General features: G+C 39.8%; 1 protein-coding gene across 1 annotated transcript; it reads left to right on the top strand.

Moving 5' to 3' along the window:
- Positions 1 to 270: 270 nt before the first annotated feature.
- LOC147424475 (uncharacterized) lies at positions 271 to 1,044 on the top strand. The gene has a single exon (XM_086500392.1). It carries the CDS (start codon positions 271 to 273, stop codon positions 1,042 to 1,044), a length of 774 nt encoding a protein of 257 aa, XP_086356518.1.
- Positions 1,045 to 19,195: the final 18,151 nt, after the last annotated feature.

Here is a 19,195-nt window from a genome sequence, read left to right on the forward strand (position 1 = left end):
GGCCGTGTAACTGCCATACGTACTCTATATAACTGCACCCTTGGTAATCATCAATCTCCCTATGTATCCTCCTATCAGGCCTAGCAGCTTTCTTTCTCTGTGTGTGTGTGTGTGTGTGTGTGTGTGTGGCACATTCTCTACATGGTATCATCGTAGCAGGCAATCCTGGCTGTCCTCTGCGAAACCCCACCATGCATACTCCTACGCATACCTTGCTATGGCACAGAGCCTCATTGCCGCTTCTCCTCGCTGGCTTGTGACGAGCTAGCTATGCCTCTTGCACCAATCTACCCGCAGGAACCAATTAGGAGCATCCCTCGCCTCGTTCAAGATTTCTTTAAGCCTCTCCTCGTGGCCAGTGCTCACGGCCCCAAGCCAGCAGACGCCAATGCTTTTGCAAACAGTCTAGACAAGCTAGCCACAACCTCAACAGATGCCCATCCTGCTGACTTCCATGCTGCTGCACAAAACAAGGCTTACACCCCTGCTGGCAAAAAAGACGATGGTGAAACTCCTGCTGCCCTTGAAACAACTCTTGTAGATGACCCTGCTCCGTCCAAGAGTGCCACCCACCCTGCAAAAGAAGGGGTTGTCAACCAAATCGCTACTGCACATGATGCTACACCACCCAATGATGTTGTTTGTGCTACAACCATCATTGAAGGCCTGCTCTCAAGCCACGCTGCTCCGGTGGTTCAATTTGCTCAAGCCTGGCATGTCCAAGTTGCTGACAACATTGGCGCATCCCCGCATGCCGCAACTCCAGACGGGACCCTCGACCTTCTTGCAGCCAACCCGGTCGAATCAATCATAATAGAAGCTGATATTTTACTGGCCCCTTGTTGCCATGATGCATTCCCTGCAACCAAATATCGTGTTGCGTTCAATTCAGCAGTGCTTGAAACCACCATTCAAGCCTTCCTTGAGAGCCTTGTTGCTGAAGAACCTGCTTTGGTTAAATCCATCCATGCATGGCCCCTTGAAGTTGCTACCCATCAAGCTACAATTCATGCTCCTGAATCCCCTCAGCAACTTGCTCTATAGGCAGCCAAGCCTACATTCTCCATTGGAGCCTCTTTCTACGCTGCAAACTCTGCGCCACTTCCTGTTGGAACTTATATCCTAGCCACTTGTGTGGATGCTTACCCTACGCAGACTCAATTCCGGGCAACAACCTTGCTTCCGCACAAATAAGTGCTCATAGTTGTTGCTGCACCACGTGCAAACGAGCCTTCTGTGTGGCCGGTGCTATCGCCACCCCTCTGGAATGAACAGCTCCTGAAGCCAAGAAGCCTTCCCTTGCTGCCACAGTTGCTACAGGTGTACCCATGAAAGCAACCAAGGCTACTGTCGCAAACCTCATTGCCATCAAAAGAGATGGCGCCCACGCTGTTACCAACCTTGGTGCAGCCCTAAGATCTGCCAAAAATGCTACCAAAGACAGGGTTGCAAACAATGGTTCCGGACCCACAACAATACAACCTTCATCTAAAGATGGCAATGGTGTCAAGACCATCATTGGGAACCTGGCTGTTGCCCCTCCGTATCTCCTTGCGTATCCTCCTATCAGGCTTAACAGCTCTCTCTCTCTCTCTCTCTCTCTCTCTCTCTCTCTCTCTCTCTCTCTCTCTCTCTCTCTCTCTCTCTCTCTCTCTCTCTCTCTCTCTCTCTCTCTCTCTCTCTCTCTCTCTCTCTCTCTCTCTCTCTCTGTGTGTGTGTGTGTGTGCGTGGCACATTCTCTACAAAATGCAGTGAGATTCAACTCGCACCATAGCAGCAGATGTATGATTGCGAGAAATGGCCATTCTATTACGTCCCCATTGTGGGTTTAAAATGAAAAAGGAGGCAATGACAAGTGGCAAGGGGAAGGCGGCATGTGAGCCAGGTGCATGTCTCTAGGGGGGTCAAGGTCGAGGCAACATGCATTGGTGACTACGAGAGAGCCAAGGCAGGGGCCCAAGGGGGAAGGAGGCGACTGAGTTTGGTGTGTGTGTGTGTGTGTGTGTGTGTGTGTGTGTGTGTGTGTGTGGGGGGGGGGGGGGGGGGGGGGGGGGTGGGTGTGTCAAGCGGTTGTGCTTGATCACAAGGGCATCACTAAATCAATAATATATGCAACAAACAAGAATACTATTGGGAGAAATGTGTGTCTCACACTGCCTGGGAGAAATGCGATCTATAAGCTGTAGTTTAAGAATGGGTAGGAATCCTCATTGCTTGTGAGGGACTATGAGACAACATGTTGGGTAGGAGATAAGTGCAGGAGGTGGGCTTAATTGGGAGGAGACAATGGAATCTCAAAAGATTCCTACTAATAAAATTGAAATCAATTGAGTAATTATTTACTTCATTTTGTGAGTTGGCATTGTAAACAAATTAATGCAAAGGTTATCTCCCCTTCATCAACCACAATTTGTGGCACACACATCCATTTTTCTAGGATTTGCTGAGAGAGAGAGAGAGAGAGAGAGAGAGAGAGAGAGAGAGAGAGAGAGAGAGAGAGAGAGAGAGAGAGAGAGAGAGAGAGAGAGAGAGAGAGAGACCTTCAAATACTTCAAGTGCTCCATCTTACAGTGGTCCCTTGGCTCTCTTAGCCACGAGGAGGATCCTTGAATACCTTTTGGAGAGAAACTGGTGAGTAACAAAGGAATCTACAAGCTGGCACGTTTCTTGAATGATGGCAAACTGTTGTTTGAAGGATGTGGAATTATTGGTGGTGCAACATAGTTTGAATCAAAAATGAAAGGATAATGATCAATAAAGTCTTAGAAATTATGTGCAATTCATATGTGAAATGGTTCACTCTACTCATCAAATTGTGGAGGGTTAATTGGTCAGAAGAGAAGTGGCTAAAAAGTATGAACAACATTTGGAAAGTAAAATATGGCCAAGTTTGATGAAGATAATCACTTTGAAGGTGTTGTGGGACCTATCCCTATTATGAATCTCTGGGTGCAAAATAGCTTTGTAGGATCCCTTAAATCTATTTAAAGATTTCCCTTCCTCACAGGGTCAATCTGCAAATGGCCACAAAGGACATGGAAGTTACTCTTATTTAGGAATGGTTTATTTTTGAGAGGGAGAAGATTTTAGCACCAAGCAGTGCTTGTGTGCACACAAATAGCTAGATATTGCTATCTTAACCTTTGAGGAATCCTTGTGATAGCTCAGTTCAATGATATCATACCCAAAAGCAATGAGCTTATATATTTAATAGGATCAAGAGTAGGGACATTTGTGCAGGTCAAAGAATAGAAACATACACTACATTAACTGCTTGGGAAAAATAGACCGCTTCCTTTGGTTGAGGCTACTAGATAAACATAAACAGGGTCTTTTGCTTATGAATTATAGACCACCTTTTGAGAAATGTTTTCCCCTCAAGTCATATGTAGTAGTCAAGTCTTGTTGTTCATTATTTGTTGAGTTAAGATAATATCTCCACTCACACTTGTTAGTATTACTTTAAAGAAATAGTTGTTGACAGTAGCTGCAATGAAAATGACATTGCATACCACTGTAGCTACTGATGGTTTTGATCGCATGATGTAGTTCTAAAAAAATTAAAAACAAAACATTGAATACATACATATTGTAATAGAACTTAAATGACAAGATAAATAAGCTATGATTTATACCATCATTTATACATATGAAAGGAGATTTATACATATAAGACCTAGACCTAGGACTTTAGTTCAAAAAGCTTAGGCTTGGACTTTGTACCTTCTTTATGTATTGTCCTACCTAATAAATTCTCATAAATCTTATATTTTGTATGGTGGGGTGGTCTGTCCCTTCTAACCCTCTAAAAAAATATCAAAATACACCAACAAATAAGAAATGTCAAAAAAATGCTAGAAAGCATTTGGAACCAACCAGCCTCAATGAAGATTTAATGGGTTTTTAGCATTCATTAAAAAATAGTATTTTAATTGTTTTTTTTCACCTCGAGGAAGGAAGAATCTAAATATTCACTGTCATTAAGGTCTACCACAATAAATCATTTTCAATTAACAAGTCTAAGGTCCCCTCTAAACAAGAAATCAATTTTCCTTCAGCTTCATATATGAGGGCTTTTCTCATGGCCCTGCCTTTGAAAGTGGAGAAAGACTCATGTTCAAGTGCATCCCATAGTGATTTTAGGTGGTAAACCTTGAAAATGGAATTCCAATCTCACTGCATACATATCTCCTCAATTGATTTTTGTGCATACCTCTAGACACTTCTCACCCCTTGTTTGCCACCTTAACATGCTAAATCTCCATTTTTTTATTTCCTTATCTACACACAAATTTATTTCCTAAACTTTGGGTCTTTAGAGGTGAAAAGACTTACATTGTAACCACTCTATGCTCCATATTGTGGATAAAAAACTAAATATATTAATGATGATGATTTCAACCTTGGTGATTACGTTTCCTCTTAAAAGAAAGAGTGTTCGAAGACATGGTTGTGTAAGTACATGGACAATTTTTCTCTTTGTAATCAATGTTACTATCAAGCCAAGGCTTATTTGGACTTTTATACCCAATGCCATGCTACCAAATTTGATGCATATGGTCCACTAGATCAACACTTGAGCTCACATCATATGTATATTTCAAAGAAAATGCATTTATTATTGGGTAGCCTATAACTTGAAAATCTATTATATGAAATATGGGGACTATATTGTTTGTTTTTTGAGTTCATCAAAGTCACCACAATTTAAAAAAGAAAAAGAAATTGTTACTTTAGGCTAAAACATTGAGAGGTGCAATGGGAAATTGGTGGAAACTGGAAGGCTATGGAAATTGGAAGGTTGAACATAAATTAGCAAAGTGAAGGTTAATAATATAGGAAATGAATATTTTCATGAAATTAAAAAGTTAAAAAAGAAGTACAACTACAAGATTTTTCCAAATCCTGCCCACAACTAAAAAGACCTAAATCTTTTAGAAAAAGCTCTGAATTAGAAGCTCCCAAAAATTAAGCACTCCACAATGATGAAGCCGACTGAAAAAAACAATAGAGATGCCATCATTTGCATTTATGCCATTGTTATACTGCATGTGCTCCTCATGATTGGTGGCCAGTGGCGACTCTCATAATTGCATTGTCAAAATTCCTCTTATTAATCTGACCATGCAAGCTGCTAAAACACTCGATTGCCTTTTTCTTCTTCTTCTGCTTGCCCCTCAGTCCTAGCATTAGACAGGGTTTTGCTCCATGCTAGTGTGCCACATGCTCCTAGCTGGTTTCCGACCTACATATTCCTCTTCCTTCTCCTTATACATTTAAGAACATCAAGCACAATGGCAACATTTCTCTCGATGATGTGATCGATATTGCCCGTGTGATGCGTCCCTATTAATGGCAAAGGAGCTCACTGGCACAATAAAGGAATTTCTCGGCACTGTGTTTCTGTGGGTTTCTTTGTGGATGGGAAGGATCCCAAGGATTTGCAAACAGATATTGACAATGGGGATGTTGAGATTCCAGAGAATTAGCTTAATTAACCTTAGGTAGGTGCCTCTCTGGCATGAAGTGTTGCTAAAGTAAGTTTCACTTTGTGGTACTACTGTTGGGTTTCTCCCACGAATCATTTGTGGACAAATGTCAGCTTTTTATACTTCTAATGATTGTATGCTCAACGTGGAGAGAGAGAGAGAGAGAGAGAGAGAGAGAGAGAGAGAGAGAGAGAGAGAGAGAGAGAGAGAGAGAGAGAGAGAGAGAGCACCAGTTCACATGCTTCAGACAGCATTCCAAGAAAAATCGATTTCACAAACATCCATAGAAGAAAGATAAATCAAAGATTGAAGTAGACCTAGTCAGCTTTGGTCCCTGAAAGTGAAAAGACTTTTTCTTGGAGATTCTCCAAGCTCAACGTTTTGTTGTAAAGATGTTTTGTATATGATGAAAATAGTCGGTCATAGTGATATTTTTTCTCTTTTCTTTTTTAAGAGGGAGAGAGAGAGAGAGAGAGAGAGAGAGAGAGAGAGAGAGAGAGAGAGAGAGATCTAAGAATCTTCTCTCACTTATTCTCTCACTTTTGGACGGGCTAATAAGTCCATAGAACAACAAGACACGACAGACTTACACCCTGCACCTGAACATTTCAAATCCTACACCACTAAGAAGCATAAGGTTGTGTATACAAAGGCTCAAAGAAAAACTATTGATGGAAGCAATGGAGCTATGATGGTCCAATGATCGTTAAGGAAATAAAGTTAGCAGACCCAAGAGAAGAGTCCAAACCTGTTTTCATTGCCCAAGATCTGATAGAGACTGAGGAGCATGTACTTAAAGAACTTATCAAGAAATTCAAGGATATATTTACTTGGACATATCATGATATGAAAGATGTTCCACCTTCCATGGTGCAACACACTATCCCTATGAATAGCATGGCTAAACCAGTCCAGCAACGACCCTACCCAATGAATCCTAAGTATGCACAAATTGTTCAAGAAGAGATTGAAAAGCTTGTCAAATGTGGATTCATATACCCTATTGAGCACTCAAAATGGGTGTCTCCAATAGTGAATGTGCCAACAAAGAATGGAAAACTCAGAGTGTGCGTGGATATCAAGAAGGTCAATGCCGCCACTAGGAGGGACGATTACCCCTTGCCATATTCAGAACATATGCTTGAAAGAGTTGCAGGAAAGGAAGCTTATAGCTTTTTAGATGGGTACTCTACATACAATCAAATCACAATTGCACTAGAGGACCAAGCTAAAACGGCTTTTATAACCGAATTTGGAGTGTTCGCATTTTGTGTATTGGCTTTTGGCTTAACCAATGCTCCTGCTACCTTTCGAAGATTAACAACACTACTTTTAGAGAATATTTGAGGGAGTTTTGTGAAGCTTTCTTAGATGACCTTTGTGTTTATTCTTCTTGGAAAGAACATCTATCATGTTTACAAAAAGTGTTTGAGAAGTGCAGATTGTTTCGCATCTCCTTCAACCCTTTCAAATGCCAATTTTGGGTTAAACATGGAGTCATTTTAGGACATATAGTGTCCAAAATGGAGATTTCCACAGATTAGGGAAGAATTAAAGCCATTGCTGAATTGCCACCACCTACAAACTATAAAGGTTCAAAGGTTCATGGGCCATGTTGGTTATTATCGACGGTTTATTTTAAACTTTGCCAAGATAGCTCGTCCTTTGTACAAGCTTCTTATTGAGTTCCACTGGACCGTGGAGTGTGACCATGCTTATGAGTCATTGAAAAAGACCTTGACAAGCATTCCCATTCTACGAGTGCCCGATTGGTATGTAACTTTTCATGTGCGTATTGATGCATCGAACTTTGCTATTGGGTGTGTTCTAGCTCAGTCAAAAGAACAGAAATTGGACTACCCTATTAGATTTGCAAGTGGTCAATTGAATGATGCCGAGAGAAACTACACCACTACAGAGCTAGAAGGTTTAGATATGATTTACGTAGTGAAAATTTTTTGATACTACCTTCTTGCCAACAAGTTTGTTTTCTATGTGGATCATCAAGCCTTGTTGTATCTAGTAAATAAACCTTGTTCCATAGGAAGACTTACACGATGGTTGTTAATTCTCCTTGAGTTTGATTTTATCGTTGTGGTGAGACCTGGTAAAAGACATGTCATGGCAGATCATGTGTCTCTCATACCCAATAGTGAATCCCCTACTGGAGTCGATGATGAATTGCCCGATACTTCCTTATATATAGTTGAGACCATGCCTGAATGGAGTGAGAAGATTGAGAACTTTTTAGTTAATGGTTTTTCACCCAAAGAGCTTCGTAAGGATATAGCTCAAAAATTGTTAAGAGAACGCGAACCTTATTCTCTCATTGCAGGAACTCTCTACAAGCTAGAGAAGGATGATATTCTTAGACGTTGTGCCTATGAGGATGAGTATTTATACATACTACAAGAAGCCCACATGGGTATAGCTGAAGGACATTTCTCAGGGGTACTAATTGCTAGAAAGGTGTTGCAATCAGGCTATTGGTGGCCTACCTTATTCGAGGATGCATCACTTTTTGCAAAAGGATGTGATGAATGCCAATGTTACAAGATCACACAACAAAAGGATAAGATGCCCTTACATCGTGTTAAAGTGACTCAACCATTTGAAAAATGGGTTTAGACTTTGTAGGCCCAATTAGTTCGACGGCTCGTAGCACTCAATGTCGATATGTTATTGTTGCCACTAACTATGTGACAAAGTGGGCGGAAGCCAGGGTGACACGTAAGGCTGATGTAAGGTCAACTGCCAAGTTTCTCTTTGAGAACATTATTACAAGATTTCGTTGTCCCTTTGAGATTGTGAGTGACAATGGTACTCATTTTATAAATGGAGTAATAAAGGAACTCAAGACAAACTTCATGATAGCCCACCATAAGTCCATGCCTTATCCACAAGAAAATGGCCAAGCTGAGAGCACTAACAAGACCTTAATTTCTATCTTGACCAAAATAGTCGAATCTCATCGCACATATTGGGATTTGAAGATGACATCAGCTCTATGGGCTTACCATACTTCATACAAAGTTGTTATTAATTGTACACCATTCAAAATGGTATATGGCCAAGAAACAGTTATGCAATGGGAGTTTGTAATTCCTAGTCTCGTGTAGCTTCACAAGAAGTTTGGGATGGTAACCCTTTAGTTGAGCACTTATATATCCTTGAGAGATTAGATGAAGAAAGACAATTGGTTGTGCAGAATGCACTTGTGGAGAAAGATAGGAGGAAGAAATGGTTTGACCGTCATCTAAAGAACAATGTTGGTGATAAAGGCCTTATGTATGGAGTGCAAAATGAGAAGAAAAAGTTGAAATATGTGAGAAAAGGACCGTATAGAGTATGTGAAATCACCCCACAAGGTACCATTCGTGTGGTGACTCTTGATGGAGTTGAAACCATTGGATTCCTCAATGGGAAAAAAATGTAAAAGTTATTATGATCCTTTAAGCCAAGAGGAGCTACATGCCATTCCTAAAAAAAAGGCAACCAATACATAAGCAGAGTTGAAGAAGATACAAGCTCAAGCTGAGGCTAAGGAGCGACAACAACGCATAAGACGCCAACGAGAAGCCAACCTTGGAGTTACACATGCATTCCACGTTGAAACAGAGGATGGTTGGTTGGACTTTGACACACCTCTACAATACCCTATTAAACTAAATAGCACCTATGGGAAAGTGCTATATAACACCTTGTTAGATATGGGTGCTAAATATAATTTGTTGTCATATGGGGTGTGGTGTCAGTTGGGAAAGACATCCCTATCTGAGAGTACTATCCAAGTCAAGGATGTCAACAAGAAAAAAAATATGGTTTTTGGTATCTGGCACACTTCTGTCAGTTATGACAACGGGATTGTAGCTCAAGGTCATGCCTGCTGGAACTATGGAAGGCAATATAAACCTAGGATGCACGTGGATGATAACAACCAAATGCACTATTGATTGGGGGACTGGGATTGTTACAATGAAGAAACCAACTCTTAGCCCTGCCACCCAAGCCATAGTCCCTGAGATATTGCCTCTTGAGGACATAAAACCCAAAACCTTGCATGTCCAGGAGATTGAACCATATGTCCCTATAGCCCAACTCTCTAGAGCTTCAACTTCTGTAGTTGAAACAAAGCTTGAGACACACAAGACACATCCTAATATAGAAAACAATACATACAAGTGGGTCCCTAAAGATTCTTTAGCGACCATGGCTAATGCTAAAAAACAGGAGCCTTTTAAGAAACACCCCACTCGCTCCCATAAATGTGAGAAAACGTGGCATTGGATTCCTAAACGACTATTGGAAGCCCAAGGCTACTATGAAGGAAATGATCAAATCTGCATGCAAAACATAAATTGGGTTCTTACCTATCTCTTGACCCATGTGAGTTAAATCCTGTGAGACGAGAAGGCCGATGGAAGATTGTGGGAAAGGAAAAATCATAGAACACTATACACTGGATTCGGAGCTAGTAAGGGTTCCCAAGCGAGAAAGGCTTGTTTTGCTCAGCTCAACCATAGAAAAAAAAAATGAAGCTTCTTACTCTTCATGTAGTTCATATACGGAAATAGAAGCTTCGACACAACCTCCACCTACCATGGTACATATCCATATAAACAAGAAAGAGTTTTCAACTCCCGTTGTAAGTTCACCACCTACAACAACGTTGCAAATAAAATCATGGGAGAGTACCTTACCACCCTTGCAACTAGATAAAATGCCTAGGGCGGTCGAAAACTATTGGTCAAAGTCTTCACCCAAGACAACTTGGAACAATTGGTTTCAAATGATGACGACATCATTCCAAAAGGTATAATCTACCCAAGGAAGGGGGGAGTGCTTGCTGACATTCATCATTCACTCACTCCCCTCTTAACCTCCCTTCCTGACCTCTCAATCTCCCAATTCTAGGGAATGTATATATAAAGCCTTATACTCACAAAAACAAGATAAAAAAGTTAAAAAGCAAGAGCCACCAAACAAAAATCTGGAAACCTACGAGTTCTAGTACAACACCCAAAATCATAAAAACACATTGTGCACAAGGACACGACCTTCTGACATGACCCTTATAATATTTGTACTCTAACCATCATCTATCTATGTGTATAGATATGGCTAGTACGATAGAGTCATCCACTCCTACCTTGGGTGAGAGGTACCCTCTTTACCTTGCACAAGTGTTTCACATAGTCTACCCAGTGCTTGCATGTGAATGGGATTTGGTAAATAAGCCAGTGTATGAGAGGAATTTCGAGAAGTTAGAATGGCTGATACATCTCTTGACCAAAACTGATCCATACTTAGTAGAGGACGTGTCTCTGATTGCACAAACTTACCCTCTTGAAGATAACTATAGACATCTAGTGATGTTCTTAGTGAACATTTGTGCCCGTAATGATGAGAAAGAGTTACATGATATCACGAATAGCACATATGGTCTCATAAATGATGACTTTGTTTTTCTCGACGATGAAGACGATAGGGGTTTAGCCTTAGGGTTTCCTCCGAATCTCTACAATATCCTATTCCCTTGACTAGGGGGTGCAAATAATTAGGTTAGGGTTTCTTATGTTGTTTGATTGTGTTCAATAAGGGTTGGTGCTTCTTCCCATTGATGTGCCTCTTAGAGGTATTCTTTGTGTTTCCTAGTGTGTACAAGAACGTGTTGCTCTTGTTAGGATTTCGACCTTCATGGAATCTTCCTCTCGTTCACTCTTCAAATCAAGCGTGATCATCAACACAAACAGGTGTTTTTTGACCATTAGCATTGCCCCTTGTCTTTGTTTTTGCATCCATGTTTGTCTGCTTTACAGTGTCAAAATTAATTGCAACCTTTTGAAACGATGAAAAATTGGGCCTTTAACAGGTTAATCTGCAATCCCCGGTGATTTGCCGATTTTCAGCTTGATTGCTGACGATTTCGAGTTGACTATTTTCTCACTAACTGATCTCATTTTCTTGTGCACGGTTTACTCGGTGTGATTTTCTGCTTGCGGTGTTTCCTCGGTGTGCGATACATTTTTTGGATTTTCCTAGGTGTGCGGTACACTCTTTCTAGCTTTTGCTGACTTTTTTGGTACTTCCGGCACTTTCAGAGATTCTCTTTATTTTTCTAAATTTTTGGTGAAATTTTGAATTTTCTTAATTTTTTTTGATAATTTTTTGATTTTTTTGAAAAAAGTTTTGATTTTTATGAATTTTTTTGGAATTTTTTGAATTTTTGGATTTTTATTGATTTTTCTATGTGCTTTTTACTTTTTCATGATTTTTTTTTTCATGATTTTTAGAATTTATGGTGATTTATTGTGTTTTTTTTTTGTCAGTTTTGGACTTTTCTGTGAATTTCTAGTGACCTTTTTGAGTTTTTAATTTTTATAATTTTTCTAAGAAGTTTTTAATTTTTTATGAGTTCTTTTATTTTATGGTGATTTTTTTAAAAATCAATTCTGAATTTTCTAGGTTTTTTTCTCTCTATTTTTCTAGAATTTTTTAAACTCTTTTTTTTATTTTTATGATTTTCTATGTGATTTTTTATTTTTTGTGAATTTTTTCTATGAATATATATATATATATATATAATCTTTTTTAATAATTTTTCTATTTTTATAATTTTCTAACTCTATTTTATTTTTTATTGGGTTTTTGAAAGATTTTATTGTTTTTATGATTTTTAATGGTTTTTTTGTGAGTTTTTTTTTACGAATATGCAATTTAATGAAATGAATGTGAGAAAAAAAAGAAAATGAAATTGAAATGAAATTTAAAGGGAAAGAAAACGAAATGAAATGAATTGAATCAATAAAATAATCAATGACACAAAAAAAGGCAAAAAGACTAAAGGCTAAAGACAAAAGGCTCCACTTCCAGGAGAAAGAAGACAAGTAGGTCTTTTTTTTTTTCAAAAATTTATCATATCTTCTTATAGCTTGTGTGTTGTGGTGGGTTCACACGTCATGAAGCACAAGAACGGCGACGAAAGTGGAAGAAGAAGATTATTTTAGCATTGTAGGAAACTATCCCAAGAGATGTAAAGTTCTATCCGACGAGGAAAGTCCATGCGCCGGGTGGCACGCTCGGGAATTAAAAAAAAAGCCGAATTTATGTCAAAAATTAGCCGAAATGCGTAAACTCACCCAAAAATCTAAAAATTATGTGAAAAATACCCAAAAAATTTCTACAGATTCTCCAGACATTGAGGAATATTGCAGCCAAATAAAATTGCACAAATCACATCAATTCAACTGCCAACAATTTTATCAATAAAATCAGGACTACCGACAAAAATAGGTCAAAAATTGACGCAATTAGAGTGTGTAAATCCCTGTTTTGAGCACAAAAACACAGAAATTAATTATTACACACATCATTTATGCAATCAAAACATTGAATTAATCATGCAAATTACACACTTTTTAGGCACACACACACACTAAAAAATTGACAGGTTTTACCAATCTTTAGGTGCGCACACAAAAGGGTTAGATTTGTCGAATTTGTAATGTGACTTCACAAATCAATAGTTGGGCATGAGCACAACACACATCAATCATCACAATTGAAAAATCATAACACACACATTGATTTCTAGGTGCACAAACATGGACAAAATAGTGCACACACACCTAAAATTAGCATACACACACTCAATTAAAATACACACACACTTGAAATTGACCATCCAAGCATGCAATTTACTCAATTAGGCATCCAATTAGCAACACACATTCCTCAATTAGCAATTGGAACTTATCAAATTCATGCGCTACCAATTCTCAAAAATTTCGGCATTACGACGGCCTGAAAATGAAAAATCGCAAAATTTTCAATCCCTAACATCAACATTGCATTGCATCAACATAGCATAAGCATTACATTGCATCACATTACATTGCATCTTGGTGGGATATCTACACAATTCTACACATCTCTAAATTCTAGGGAGGTTGAGAATACCACCTTAATGACCTTTCCGTTGAAGCTTAATTGAATGGTCGATTGCTCCAATCCTTCATAACACATTAGTAAATTAGCAAAAATTAGTCAAATTAGCAAAGGGTTAGTGAGAAATTACTGTGTGTAAACACACAATTGGCAAGATATGGTCACACATTAGGGAATTATGAACACAATGCTTCATGCACACACATTCAAAATCCACAAAAACATAAACACACAAGTGAAATTAATAGTGAAATTAGTGAGGGAACGCATTCGTTTATGCCACAATTACACTAGCGTAGGCCATCATCCCCGGCAACGGCACCAAATGTTGGGGGCCCCATCGTTGCAATAGCTCCAATGACCAACAAAATTATCAATCTGGAGGGATGAGCTACCCGGCTAGGGCATGGAAACACTCACACGGTTAGTGAGCTAATCGTGGCAACATAAATGGTTAACTCTACGAGGTGAGCTTCTCGGCCTATGGAGGAGCTAAGCCGCAATGAAGGGCAATCTCCATATCGACTTCTCTTCACCTCTAATCAACCCAATCACACACACTACAATTGCAAGAGCACACAACACTAATCCTATCATGCAACACACTAATCGCAAGCACACACACATAGATCTATCGAGCACCACACTCCAATCAAACCTACATGCACAAACAAGCAAAAGAGGGTAATCACACAAGATTATAGAGGGATTAACCACTAATTAGTTAAGATCTAGTTAATCTAAGCATCATAGGCAATCATAAGAAGTAAGAGAGAGGCATAGTGAGAGAGAATGAATCATTGATTAGTGTTAATCAAGTCTCATGAGCAAGGAGAAGCTCAAGGACTCCATAGCCACACACCTCAAGAGCTCTCACCAAAGAGTGCTCTCAACAAATGACTTGAGAACCCTAATTTCTTTTACACACTACCTTATATACCTAAGTTAAAAATATGCAATGTCCGGGCGTCCAAGGCCTTTAGGGCTCACCACTTACTGAATCTGCAACCTAGGCATAGTAAGTGACCTATTCTTTACAACTTGGAACTCCCATTAAGCCCGTAACACATTAGAAATATTACAATGGCTTAAAATAAATTGGGAATTTACAATATGTAACCATTTTGGAAAAACGGGAAAAATGTGTAACTCCAATCTTTACTGCATCTTTGCACATAAATGTTCAACAGGTGGGTTGGGCAATGATGGTACATGCAAAGTATTTCAGACCAAGAAGAGGGCACAAGCTGGGCTATGGGTGTCTATAGGTGCATAATCAAGTGCAAAAGCAAGCATGCAGGTCGAGGGCAGACAAAGGTATCTGGATGTGCATGTCTTTTGAAGTGTTTTTGGCCAAGAAGCTCTGTTTCAGGGCTAATCCAGATCGCTGCTCAAAGTCCAAAGTACAAATATTGTGGTGCAAAATATGTTCTTTAAATTTTTCTCTTGACAAGTCCAAATGGGTCGTTAATCAAAGCTATGAAGGTCAAGATATTGCATTTGAGATGGATACGTGCGGCTATGGCTTGAAGTGTATGTGAACTGACAGAGCTAAAGTGTTTGTGGATTTATGGAGCATGTCAATCTTTTCAGATCCCCATCAAGATGAACAAGTGCAGCTATAGATTGAAGTGTATGTGAACTCATAGAGCTAAAGTGTTTGATTTATGAAGCATGCCGGCCTTTTTGGATTTGCAATCGGAGTCTGTATTATCAAGTTATGAGCAAAGGAACTTTTGATAGAGGCCAATTCCGCATTGGTTTGACCGCCTCAAAAAGCATGCCTTCTAGTTCTTATTGTGCTTTCCATGGACCTCAAAGCTAGTGTATGATGAATGGAGCAAGCAAGAAGTTACAAGTCATCGATCAAAGCTCCGAGCACTAAGCTATGGTTGTTATTAGAAGTTGGCATTGTGGGAAGAAAAGAAGGCGACATGTTTTTTATTCTTTTGAAGATCACAATTTGAGGTCTTGTGAATGCCAAAATGCAGAGTAAGTGTTGGGGATTGAAGCCTGAAACATAGCCTTCAAGTGGTCTTCACAAGATGTCCATTGGTTGAGAGAGCACGGAATGACAAGAGTCGCAAGATGGCATGAAAATGAGGTTTGTTTGGGAAAGTTGAGGGTTTTTTGAAGCCCCAAAGGACTGATTTAATGTGGATGTGCCACATGGCAAGGGCATAAACCCATATGCAAGGCAGTTGAACGGTGGCATGGAGTACGTATACTAGAGGGGTACCCCCCCTTGTGTATCCAAAGAGAGGAGAGGAGCTTGTGAAAATGGCGTCCTCATCGCACCCTGTTTGTGGTGCTATGTGGGCGGCGTTCGTGGGCATATGGCGTCCGTGGTCTGCACTTTGGTAGTCATGGTTGGTTTCACTGGTGGTGCTACAAGTGGATAGTGCCCTATGGGGCTTGGCTCACACGGGGCCAATAGGCCCCCCAATCCTTTTGTTGAGGGCACTCCCACCCTCACTAGGGACGTTGCTAGTGCTCAAGGGGGGATAGTGTCCTGTGTGTGTGTGTGTGTGTGTGTGTGTGTGTGTGTGTGAGAGAGAGAGAGAGAGAGAGAGAGAGAGAGAGAGAGAGAGAGAGAGAGACCCACACTAGGGACGTTGCTAGTGCTCAAGGGGGATAGTGTCCCATGAGAGAGAGAGAGAGAGAGAGAGAGAGAGAGAGAGAGAGAGAGAGAGAGAGAGAGAGAGAGAGAGAGAAGCATCCAAACTCATCCCCTCAGAGTGGAGGTCCTTATGAATGCAAATTTACTAAAGGGAAAGTCGGAGAAGTGGCCGATAGACAAGGAAATACTAACAATAGCCTACAATCGTCAACCAAACTTGGATGCACATGATTCAAGTAAACATGTGCATTCTTCTTGTGGTGTTGCTTGAAAACAGCCATCCACTGGTAATCAAAGAAGGTCTTCTTTTGTAAGATCCCTTGCAAGAACACCCTCCATGCTCATACCATACTCCTCATGAAGCGGGTATTCCTCCATTTGGTTTTTTCTGTCAATGTGGAAGCACAAAGCTCATTAGACATGCCCTCATTCTACCAAACCAAACACCTAAGCATGCTTCCTATATGCCTTTATTTTGGAGACATTAAGTACCAAATTTGGTACTATAAAGTGCCTCGTTTTATATGTTAATCTTCACTGCCCTACAGAGCTTTAAATTTGTGTTTGGCTCATAGCACATATACTTGCATGCATGCAATGCAGAAAAAAAGGTGGAGATCTTAAGATACCATCCACTTGCATGCATGCATGCAATATAAGAAAAATACATGAATTGGATCAGAACCTTAAAACCTTCAAATGACAATAGCTACCTTTCATGAAAGAAAATCATCTGCAAGTGACACAACACAACAGTGTACACATGCAAAGGAGGAACACCAACCTCTTGATTTTGTAGATGACCAAGACTCATCCTCGATAAAAACCGCTCTAGACTTCACTGATTTCTCTACAGAGAAGCTCCCCTTCCTAGCTCTTGTGTTTGGGGTGTTGATGCTCCAAGAAGATTTTGTACTTGTTAGGGGGGACCTTGCATACATGGTCCTAGGCTTCTTCCCCTTGTCGTGTGATGCCCTGGCAGGAGCCTTCCTCATAGGCGTCCTCATTGTGGAGATGGTGCATAGTCTGAGACCTCACTAGCGAGTGGTGCAAATCCTTTGCTGCTTGCTCGAGAGGTGCGAGGGATGGTGGAGTGAAGGGAAGGTGCGGGAGCTGAAGACCGGCAATAGCAAACACAAGGGAGGGCATTTGTTGTTTGTGCAAGCAATAGGAATCCACTAACATGGGCAAGACAATGACAGCCTCAATCATACGGATTCAAACGTACACAGCTTCCATCCATGATTGCTTCACCCACGTTTTCTTTCAAAGGAGTGGTGTTTCAATTTTTAGTACATTCCCTCTTAGAGTGATTAAATTTAGAGGACAAAAAAGGTTCCGTCCAAAACAACCTAGACATATGTAGAAGTACGAACTAGGTAGAAACAAAAAAGGTCCTTTTTTGTACCACCAGTGCATTGTTTTAGCCTCTTAGCATCGACTCTTTTTGGTTGTGCCATTGTTACCCAACCAACTTTTTGAAAAACATTCGTGTTCAACCAAACACTTTTTATTGAACTTAAAACTACAAAAACTAAGCAAACCACTATGCAAAAAAGCAGCTATACATACAGAGTTTTATTCATGCATCCTAGAATTCTTCTTCAAGTGGGTTTCCCAACCTCTTCAATCACAATTTTTGTCGAATTATAGCCTGAGCCACACTCCATTGACTCTATGCTGGAGATGCTTACTATTCATATGTAGGAGAAGTGTATCTATGAGCTTGACCTTCTTAGCAATAGTCTTGTACTTTGTATCCACCTACACTTCAAAGGCATCATCCAAATCTTTTCTTGCCTATGTTAGAATGTCATACATGTCCATCAAATGTACTTTCACAAATTCAGTCCCACTTTGCAACCTAAACTTATTGATAACTTCAAGTTCTAACATTGTATCAACATAAGAAACTTCTTCAAAGATTCCTTAGATAACATCATTATGTTCAAGTACATCACATTCCTGCAGATCACTTTGAATACTTACCACGTATTGCTTCTCCCACTTAGAGAACTCATCAAAATTTCTGTATGAAATTGAACCTTCAAATGTTAGTCCCAGAAACCCCAAAGAAAAAGTCTCTTTTTTGTGAGAACTTCTTGTTCTATGTACCACTATATAGTCTCTCCCTATAGTGGCATCTTGAGAAAATCCTGAGCAAACCTGTACTCTTTGAACTCTTTGCAAAACTTTGGCAAGAACTGATCTCGTAAGCTGTCTTTATTTCTAACATGATCAACACAAACAATAAAAAATTGAACAGCTCCATCTTTGCTTCACATCCTTGCATATGTTGAACCATCATCCAACACCTTTGTCTCCATATGCACATATGTTATGTAAGGTTTCCCTAAAATAACACGATAGGAGGAATGCTCCTGTATGGAAAAATTCTCTTCATCACAAACATTTCCAATTTTACCTTAACATTTGCACATACTCCATATAGTTCACCAGGCTGGGTGTTAGTAGCTCGAATCTGCCAACCATGATCCATATCAACATGCCACTTTCTTCTCTGATACAATCTTTTTGACATGAGAGATAGACATGGAATGGGAAACTAGGGCCCGTAAAGGTAAAGAGAAGGTAGATGAAGGGAGAGACCATATGAACTTCCAGCTTAAAATAATCTATAAACCATGATCCACAAGTGCTAGAATAGGCTCATCAATATCACCAATCTCAATCATTGTCTCCATAGTGGCTCTTGCCCAATGTGTTCTGGAAAGTTACTCCTAGGTACAGTTTCTTCACCGCCACCATCATTAAAGTGAACATGTCTTACCTCGGGTGTGACTTGTTTTGAAACCAGTGCAATCTGCGAGCTTTCTTCTTCACTATTTTCCTCATAAGCATCCAAAATTGAATCAACATGTTGAATCACTTGGCTCTTGACTAAGTCAGGTACCTACTCAACGAGTACTTGCCGCTTTCGCTTTAAAATTTCAAAAATTTCTTCATGAAATTCATCCTTAACAATACCCAAGATATCACCCAAAGTAAGTTCCACCTTGCTATTGAGAATGCGTTCTTCAAACACCTTCTTCAAATTTGTAGCCAATTCAATATCATATTTTAACTTATAAGAAGTTCCTCTAGGCTTACCTTGTTTCTTGTCTTTGGGCACCTCCTC

The sequence above is a fragment of the Adiantum capillus-veneris genome, chromosome 25 (genome assembly GCF_014529385.1).
Source record: "Adiantum capillus-veneris isolate H3 chromosome 25, ASM1452938v2, whole genome shotgun sequence".
NCBI classification, from domain to species: domain Eukaryota; kingdom Viridiplantae; phylum Streptophyta; class Polypodiopsida; order Polypodiales; family Pteridaceae; genus Adiantum; species Adiantum capillus-veneris.

Excerpts from the sequence above, each read along its gene's own strand:
- LOC147424475 (XM_086500392.1), top strand. The coding sequence starts at position 271 with ATGCCTCTTGCACCAATCTACCCGCAGGAACCAATTAGGAGCATCCCT.